At 39.2% G+C, this 9686-nt stretch overlaps 1 protein-coding gene across 1 annotated transcript in view; it reads left to right on the top strand.

Annotated features, from left to right (window-relative positions):
- The first annotated feature begins 733 nt into the window (after window positions 1–733).
- mthfd1l (methylenetetrahydrofolate dehydrogenase (NADP+ dependent) 1 like) overlaps window positions 734–9686 on the top strand; it is a 33899-nt gene continuing 24946 nt past the window's right edge. Inside the window, exons 1-15 of the mRNA XM_032542263.1 lie at window positions 734–1190; window positions 2253–2337; window positions 2451–2501; window positions 2609–2662; window positions 3169–3293; window positions 4128–4228; window positions 5284–5420; window positions 5889–6000; window positions 6493–6560; window positions 6666–6763; window positions 6929–7102; window positions 7613–7749; window positions 8293–8339; window positions 8815–8922; window positions 9367–9441. Of these exons, the coding sequence (XP_032398154.1) occupies window positions 955–1190; window positions 2253–2337; window positions 2451–2501; window positions 2609–2662; window positions 3169–3293; window positions 4128–4228; window positions 5284–5420; window positions 5889–6000; window positions 6493–6560; window positions 6666–6763; window positions 6929–7102; window positions 7613–7749; window positions 8293–8339; window positions 8815–8922; window positions 9367–9441 (1608 nt within the window). The 5' untranslated portion in view covers window positions 734–954. The remainder of the gene's footprint in view (window positions 1191–2252; window positions 2338–2450; window positions 2502–2608; window positions 2663–3168; window positions 3294–4127; window positions 4229–5283; window positions 5421–5888; window positions 6001–6492; window positions 6561–6665; window positions 6764–6928; window positions 7103–7612; window positions 7750–8292; window positions 8340–8814; window positions 8923–9366; window positions 9442–9686) is intronic.

The raw sequence follows: 9686 nt of genomic DNA, 5'->3' as shown, positions 1-9686 counted from the left end.
TTGAGTGTCTGCAGTGTTCCGCCTGTGTGGAGCCTATACTTAATGTTACTACATTAAATACGCCTCTCTTCATTCATATGTCAACTTGTTGTATTGGTGTATTCAAATGTAGTCTGTATAGTTTAAGGTAATACACATAAGTTAATATTTGGTGTAGCTGGCATCATTGTGGTATCATGGTTTTACCTTGTGGCAATGATATGACTGGGTTTAATGGTTTCAATTGATTTCTTAATTTCTTAAATTCCTCCCTTTTTCAGGGATTGAATGTACAGTCCAACGTTTGTGAAGCTAATTGGCCTGAACTGACATCCTCCCATCTTTCTGTGTCAACATAGCACGTGAACCCGCCTGACCTCAAGCAAGTCCTTTCTTCAGGGGCTGCTGCATTCAGGTACACCTCGGAAATTCGAAGTAAAATTCCAGCGTGCTTTGGTTGATGACGAAATACACCCTATGCCAAAAATGTTGGCTATATTTCCTTGCGGTCCTTTAACAAGGTAGCCAGTCGACATTTAGTAGTAACGTTTGGACAGGAAAGACAAAAGGGTAGGCTACGCATTACATCGTGTAATTTAGATTGTAGTTTTTATTACATGATTGAATTTTTGCTTAACGAGCCATTCATGTTAACGATTGGCAACGCAGTAGAGAACGTGACTTCCACATTTCTGCCCCCCAAAAGTCATACTCATACAGCTTGTGTTGGCTATAATAAAGCGTCACATATGTTCCTTGTTCGTGTAAGCCGATGTCTTCACATTTCCGACTGCCCCTGAAGAGTACACCTCCATCAGGACCCTGTGTTGACTTGCCACCTCAACTTTCTTTTTGTTCCTCCTGGAGGTTGAATCCCTCGCCAACCACCGTAAGACCAATAACGAGAAGAAAACCGTATACGCCACACTGATAAAACATAAAAATAACGTGAAGTTAGTTAGTTAGTGGTAAGCCATGAAGTTGTCGCTAGTTCGTAGTGCTTGTGGCAGCCTTCGGATACATCCAGCCTGTCCAGGAAGCAGGGTTAGCGGCTTGACACGGAGATGCCTACCGGTTGGTCCTCCCAATAACCGGTTGATCGTCCGGACAGCAAAGGCTACTAGCAGCGGCGGTACCGTCCCAAAATTAGCCGTCAGCTTTGGGAAACAGTCTCAAAAGAATGATGGGTTTGACTACGACAGTTCTTTGAGGTAAGTGTGTCTGTGGCCGCACGCGACTTACTTATTGTCATATTTGTATTACAGTTAACTGAAAATAAAACCCAATCGAGTGATGAACAGTAACGTTTAGCTACGTATTTCCGGTATTGATGGCGGTTTTACTCAAGAATATCAGCCAGTTCCGCACGTGTCCTCGATACAGAGGGACGCCAGCTGATGTAACTTTTCTCCATTGTTGCCAAACACATGATGCTAAACCGTGTGCGTGATCCTAGTTAGCTAGAGGTGGGCTTGAGCTAGATAATGTTTACATTTTGGACAACATGTAGGTCATTGTTTTAAATGTGAACACATCAGCTCCTCCCACCTTTTATCACAAGCGCAGTAAGGTGATCAATTGGTGCACTCTCACAATTGGTATTTTATTCCCATTAAGTAAAATCTTATTTCCATTAGGGCTGGGACGATATGATTTCCCCCCGATTCGATTCTTTTAGCATACATGGGTGCAGATTCGATTTGTCTTTCAATTTTCATTCATGGCGATTCTAGAAGTATTGCGTTTCCATAGTTTTGACTATTGCAATTTTCTTTTCCTTCTTTAACAAAACAGAACAGTTTAATAACACACTTCTAGGGAAAATTTATCATTAGACTTTAAAATAAAAAAAGTTTTCTTAAAAGAATGCACATCACATGTCATTCAGTCTGGCATATTTCATTTGTTAAGAAGTACATAAGATGGATTTTCTGCATGCTCTGCTTTTGCTCTGATTGGCTGGAAACGGATATGATGTAGTTGGCGATACTGTAAAAACAGAAAATATTTAGGTCAGTCACTGGTAAAATAAATAAATAAATAAATGGGGTGACCTCTAGCTCATTTAAAGTTTCACCCGTCCCCCCCAGTCAGCCAACAAACACAGATAGCATCCACTTTTCTGGCGAGGGAACTTTTTTTCAAAATCTTACAGAATAGATGTCTTTGACCTAATGTATGTGTTTGATTTAAATTTATTAAAAAAACAAAACTTGTGTGTAACCCTAAATGGATTATTGGAAATCGCTAACGAGTTTTACTTTCTCTCACAGGGAAGTGGTTCAAAGCACCAAGGAGGCAATGTTGGCTCTGCAGGGAAGAAACCCAACAGTCCAACCATTGCTAGTCATTATACAGGTATTTTAAGCAAAAACAGAAGAGCTATGTAAGATTTTTAATTTCCCTTGTTGCCTTAAATACTGTCTAACCTTAGAGTAAGGCCAGGTCTGTGTGCTTATTTTATCTCAAAGGCAGGTGAAGATGACTGTTTGTTGGAGATCAATAAGAAAATGGCAGAAAGGGTAAATTCCTTTCCTTCTGATCCTCTGAATTTGATCCTTTTTGTCTTTTTCACAAATCTACACAATAATTCAAGCAGTTAACTCTGTCATTGTCTGTATGTCCAAAGATTGGTTTAAACATCACCCAGATTTGTCTGGCAAAGGAATGCAGTGAAGATGAAGTAAGTGAAGCTGACTCACAAATTTTTTACCTAAAACTAGAAAAACTCTTCCCACCCTGTCATTATTTAGCAAGTAATTAATTAAAACTTTTCTTGACTGTGAGTCATCATATAGCCACGGTTACATGACTAATCTCTAATTTCCTTATTCACTCCTTCAGGTCTTTTTTGTATTCCTTTTTTATTTCATGGTATTTTCCAACATTGTGTGACTGGTATGGGAAGCAGCCTCTCAGTTGTTGCCTTTGCCTAGACTGATGTCTGACTGTCATATAAGCTGACCGTGGATGATTTATATTACAATTCCTGCTGTTTGCTGTTTTGCTCTTTACCTTTTTCTTAATTAACCAAAGACACTTTACCTTATAAGGTGTCCAGGCCAAGGTTTTCTATAGAAACTATACAGACACTGTGATATTAACAGTTTCACAGGTTACATTTTCTACTGTTCCTATTGCAACTATACCTTCTGTTTGTCTGTTTGGTCTTTGTGTAAATGTGTGTAGATTGTAGAAGAGGTGTTGAAGCTGAATGAAGACCCCAGGGTGCACGGAGTCTACCTCCACCTCCCCCCTGCCTACATCACCAGTCGGGTGTTGAACACAATCAAACCTGAGAAGGATGTTGACGGGTAAAAACCTGCTCTAGCCAAATAGGATCATTGCATTTAAAACGGCTGAGTTTTCTAATCTCACATAGAAAGACATAACAATGAAGAGTATATATCTTTTAAATAGCACATGCTGTTAATAGATCTTTTACTGTGTATTTACAATTGGTTGTATCTCTAGTTGTTCCTCTTTATAAATATGCTGCCAGCAGTCTGCCAGGTATCTGCTGTGCATGTTTCTCTTTCCCAAAAGAGATAAATGCATTCACTCGCATGATACACCAAATCAGAGAGGGCTGCACAGAATTAAGACGTCTAAATGCAGAGTGTGTGACTTCAGCAGACAAGTGAATGAAAACATTTGCAAGGCACCCTTCATAATTATCACAAATTAAAGAGAGCTGGACCATGGACACATGTTGTAAATCAAGTTCATTTAGAAAAATAGTTGAGGTTGTCCTATGAAAAACTAGTGTGTGTGTGTGTGTGTGTGTGTGTGTGTGTGTGTGTGTGTGTGTGTGTGTGTGTGTGTGTGTGTGTGTGTGTGTGTGTGTGTGTGTGTGTGTGTGTGTGTGTGTGTGTGTGTGTGTGTGTGTGTGTGTGTTTTACAGACCAAAAGTTTGGACACACCTCATTCAATGGGTTTTCTGTATTTTCATGACTATTATTTATGTGGCTTTATCAGTGGCGTGCGCCTCTTGTTTATATGCAATTTTAAAATTTTCTAAAGGTCCTTGATACTGTCATTCATAGCACTTGTCAAAATAAACTTAATGCCAGGTAGAAGAATAAGTTATTTGATTTATATTGAAAATGAAATGTATCATATTTTTGTCCCTTCTTGTCTTGTTATAGGATATCCGATTTGAATATTGGCCGTCTGGTACGAGGAGACCTAAGCAAAGGCTTTGTGCCACCCATAGCCAGCGCTGTGCTGGATCTGCTGGAGAAACATGGTATACACTCTGTTATATGTAGCTGTAATGGCACTTACATTTCCTTTTTAAAGGGTTTTTTTATTTAATTTTTTAGTAAATTATTTAGAAACGTCAACGCATGCAAAACACAGTTGTAGCTCGTTAAATTAAAGAGGGAGAGTTTGATTACGGCAACCTACAGTTGTCGAAAGCACTGACAATCCGTATTGTGGCACACCAGATACTACTCATTACTAACTTTATTAGATACAGCTGTGTCGGTAGTACATTCATGCTGGAGAAATGTCTAAATTAGATGTATTTAATACCGGTGTGCTTTTTTGACATGGCATGACAACAGTCCTGTTTACTAATTCTATACTTTGAACACTACTAGATGTTGCAGAACAGAATACTGTTAATGAATGTCAAACAAACTGTAGCTTTAGGAAACCTTTGTCAATTTCAAATTTGGGAATTCAACAAAGCAAGCCAAGTTTTTAAGGAATTTATACTTTTTTTCAGAATGAACACACCATGTGCTTAAAAACCTCATCAAAATCAGCATATGGTAAAGAATTGGGGCAATTGTGTGTGTGAGGAGTCTTTTGCAAATGCAGATTGAGGTGAAATGCAAATGTTACAATGTCAGTGTGAACACTAAGCTAAGATACTCACTTGGAATCTTTGGGTAACTTGGGAAAAACACAAGACACAAAAAAAAGCTGACTCACTATACTAAGTATTGAGTTCATGACCAATTTAGGACACCGATGTTCAGAGGGTAGGGGGTCAACGTTCACATGTACATAGGGTCACTGTTATTCTGAGTAAAGAATTTGTGTCTAGTTGCAGTAGTATATGGGGTGTTAAATTCCAAAATATAAAGTGTATGGTCATTAGATTTGAAAATGGGCCAGATATCAGCATACCCTCTCTGTAATCATGACCACAGTGTTGCCCAAAGCTATTTAACACCTACTTTTTGATTGGTGTGCAAACTAATTTCCATCCATGTCCAGATGGTCAGCATTTTTATATGTATCATTAATACTTAACTGCATGGCTTTATGTTGCATGTGATACTTCTGCAGATTCTGCTTTGGAAGGGAAAGCTGTGTTGCTTATAGGAGGAGAAGGACCCCTAGGGCTGTCCTTGCAGTGCCTGATTGAAAGAAGTGGAATGGTAGCTCTCAAGGGTCATTGGAGCTCAAAAAATCTACAGAGACAGGTGTGGTGTTGTTTATATGATTATTTTTCCTTTTTCAAAACTTTTTTTTTTACTTTGGTTATTTAAAAAAAAAAAAAAATAGTTTCACTAAGTCCTTTTTGTGGTCAGATTGACATTTTGTTTGTTTTGAATATGTTGTTTTTGTGTTTCGAGTATCCTTTGCTTGAAAAGATGTACCGCTAAAGCCATGGCTTTATAAATGAAAAGCCTTTTTATGCGCTACATCCTCACACATCTGTTGTCATTATTCAGTTGCACCAGCTACAATTTGTTTTAATGGTCAACCACACGGAGTCAGTCTCTGCTTTTTCAAATGTGGTGTCATGAAATGTGATCTGTTGCAACAGAGTCTGGACTCTTCTGGATTCAATCTGCTTCACTTCTTTTTGCTTTAAGTGCTTGTCTTATTTATTTATTTCCTCTCTTTGAAATTCCATGTATATAATTTCTTCATTCCTTGTTATCTAGGTGATGCAAGCTGATGCTGTGGTCCTGTTAGGGGCAGGGAACATGGATCTTCCACCCACCTGGGTTAGACCAGGGGCTGCCGTCATCCACTGTGAGCCCACCCTGGAGACAGGTATTGTTGAGTATATTATGATAGTCACAATCACACTGTATGGGCTTGATGATCTATTGGAGATAAGAAATGACTCTTAACCTCCTGACACCGCACCCTTGGGTGTTGCACGGGGCTTGGAATTTAAACCTTGCTGTTGCACATAAATCGTATTCGTGTTGACCTTTCAGAATGCATTCAATCGGATTATAGCTATTAAAGCTTAAGAATGCATTTGAGTTTTCATAGACATGCTAGTGTAGTTAAATTTTTTTTTTAAAGTGTGTATTTGGCTTTTTCCAGCAGTTTGCAATTTATCATGTAGACAGACTTAGCAAATGCTGCAGTTGTGAGGTTACACTCATATACCGTAGAGTTGGACACAGCATGCGTCTTCTATGTTTTTTTCTATCTTTGTACTCTGTCCAACACTTGCTAACATTTGGATATTCATGTTTTATTTCTCAACATGTGCATTTATTATTGTTTTTTTTTGTAACTTTTTTTTTTTAGATGAACATGCCATTGAGATGTCCTCAAAGTCTGGTTTAGGATACCTCACAGCAGCTTACAGAACACAGGTGTGCCTCTTTGTTTCTGTCTCCAGTCTCATACCATTTGTCTTTTTTGTTCTTTACCGTCATACCTACCTACCTCTCTCTCTCTCTCTCCTCCTTGTGTACTAGAATGTGGTGGGTAGTTGCAGTCGTTGGCTCCAGGAGCAGCAGTACCGACCCTGGCATCTGCACAGCCTCAAACTGCAGCCCCTGACCCCTGTACCAAGGTATAGACTACTCTCTGTGAGGAACTTAACTACATCTACCTAGACATCCTTTTTTTCATATCAAACTACATTTTCTCTAAGTTGCACCTTAGAGACATTTGTCCATATGGGTGGTGCTTTAAAATGAAATGTATCTGAATGATTAATGCTTTCCACGTTTGCCAGTGATATAGAGATTTCCAGAACTCAGACACCCAAGCCAGTGGACCAGCTGGCTGAGGAGATTGGTTTGCTGCCAGAGGAGCTTGAAGCCTATGGCAGGAGCAAAGCTAAGGTCCGACTCTCCTTATTGGACCGCCTCCACAAACAGCCTGATGGGAAATATGTACTGGTTGCTGGGTACGTGTGACTTACTGAGACTCAGACTCACTTCGAACATGTTTGGCTAAACTGAGGCCATGGTTACAGGCTGAAGCAGGCTTGTTTTGGATAACACTAGCTTGCTTGTCAGGGCCCGCCCAACTCTGCTTCTGACTGGCTAGTAGTCCTTACCTAGGTACTGCACATGTGTGACTGGCAACAAAGATACAGTAGAAGTGAGATGCCTCACTCTGTAGCTAAACAGAGAACTCAACACACACGGTGAAAAGAGGAGCTGCAGTAATATTCAGTACCACAAAAATGTGGTGTTTTTTGAAAATTAAACTATGTAAACCTATTCTGGTACAACCTCTATATACAATTATGAACCTGAAAATAAGCATAATATGAGGTCTTTAAATCATCAGTGTATCAATTATTTGGCTGCAGACTGTATGTGATTCTAACAATAATGCACATGAATTTAGTCACATTATTCTAACCAAAAAATCAGAAATAACATGTTTTCTTTATTTTCTGTATGTCTAGTATAACTCCCACCCCACTGGGTGAAGGTAAAAGCACGGTGACCATCGGCCTAGTCCAGGCCCTATCTGCCCACCTTAAGCTCAACTCCTTCGCCTGCCTCCGACAGCCTTCCCAGGGACCCACCTTTGGGGTTAAAGGTCAGCAAGGAATTCATACTATGAATCCTTATGCTAATTTTACATGACATATTTGGTCTGAAAAGTATGCTTTCCCCTTCTCTGTGCTCTTTTCCTTTCTCTTGACCTCATGGTAATATAATACAGTAGTTTCTAATTTTAAAGATAATCATTCCAAGACTAATTGTTTTCTCTAACACTTTTTTTTCTAAGAAAGCTATGACATTAAATAACAACCTACATTTTTTTTAAGGAGATGTATTTTTCATGTTTGAAAAGATATCCAACTGTTATTTTGGAATGCAACTCTTAATTTTCTTTTTCTTTTTCTTCGAGTGGAATTTGGAAGTCCAGAGACTGGCGCCCAACGTAGCAGTTAGGAATGTCTCAACTAACTGTGTGATAAGCTATCGTTGTTAGTGTGAGGCTAACGTTTCATACCCTGCTACATTTTGTGCAGGGGTGGAGTAGTTCACTCAGAGTCCACCACTCAGCATTCCTCCTTTTGTGTGTCCCTGTCCTGTTGGTCTGCCTCTGACTGTGCTACCTCTTCTTCGTGCCTAGGGGGAGCTGCAGGAGGGGGATATGCCCAGGTCATCCCTATGGAGGAGGTAAAACACACAGACACTCTTATTGCTCCCTAGCAGGACTGACGCAGGCTTCAAAGACTGAAGACATGCATAGACTCACATAGTTTACACATACACACACAACCCCTGGAGCTGTGGCATAATATTGCCTGTGACTAAATCACTATCTGTAAATGCAGGGAGGGAGGGCTGAGAGGGAAGGAGACTGATTTTTAAGCTGCAGACACATAGCATTCAACAAAGCAGCCTCCTTTTCTCATGCCAAAACACCAGCTACAAAGTCTGAACCACGAACGTTACTTTGTTTGAAGCCACATGTGATACCAAATTTTTACTTTTAACCCCCCTTGGTAGAGTTTTAGTTTTACTGGGACCATCTGAACTCACAATGTGTACCACTACACTACAGGAATAGTAATTTGATTTTCTTTATTTCACCTATTTCACATTTTCTTGTTTTAATATTGTTTGTTCTTCCTCCTTTTTTACCCTTTAGTTCAACCTCCATCTGACTGGTGACATTCATGCCATTACAGCAGCCAACAACCTGGTAGCAGCAGCCATCGATGCCAGAATGCTCCACGAGGCGACGCAATCTGACAAGGTGACCGTGGGATGATGTCACCCAGTAATAACTCATTCTTACACCCCCAAAATGTAAAACTTTTGTTTTGACTTGGATGCTAATATGACAATCCTGATTTTGCACAAAATGTACATTTTAGTGATTTGCTATTTAGATGTTATTCTCTATGATTTAAGAAAGGAAATGCATTATGTTAATGTGTACATATTGCAATCTTGTTATCTAGTGATGTCACTGAATATTTACATAGAAGCCTAAAATGTGTTGAATATATGTAAGATATATTCTTATATATCTTCTTATATCTAAGAAGGGTATGCTTTTTCTGCTCTAATAATATTCAGCAGTTACAACCAGGGTGTGATTGTGATGCATTCTATTCAAGAAAACATAATTATTGCAATTTAAAGTAACTTTAAATGCATATACAGTACACTTTTTCATTTGTCTTATTCCTCCAAGGCTCTGTTCAATAGACTAGTCCCTTCAGTCAATGGAGTCAGACGATTTTCACCCATCCAAATCTCCAGGCTACGTGTAAGTCCAAACACTGCAGTGCCAGAATTACTTGTATCAATCATTACTAGCCATAAGCATTGCTGTGTTAAGCACTTGTATAAAAAAAAATGTTTTTCTGTCCACTAGGGGACATCAGTGAGCTTAGCTTTAAAATCCCATCTTTCCCTTCAGCATGTCTTGATCTTCAAATATTTGTTTATGTCTCATGAAGCTCCTATCTGTTTATATGTCTAAGTTTAAGGATGTTTCTTGTAGTGTTGATA

Source organism: Etheostoma spectabile, chromosome 18, assembly GCF_008692095.1.
Source record: "Etheostoma spectabile isolate EspeVRDwgs_2016 chromosome 18, UIUC_Espe_1.0, whole genome shotgun sequence".
Taxonomy (NCBI): domain Eukaryota; kingdom Metazoa; phylum Chordata; class Actinopteri; order Perciformes; family Percidae; genus Etheostoma; species Etheostoma spectabile.
This window is presented reverse-complemented; position numbering and strand designations above follow the sequence as displayed.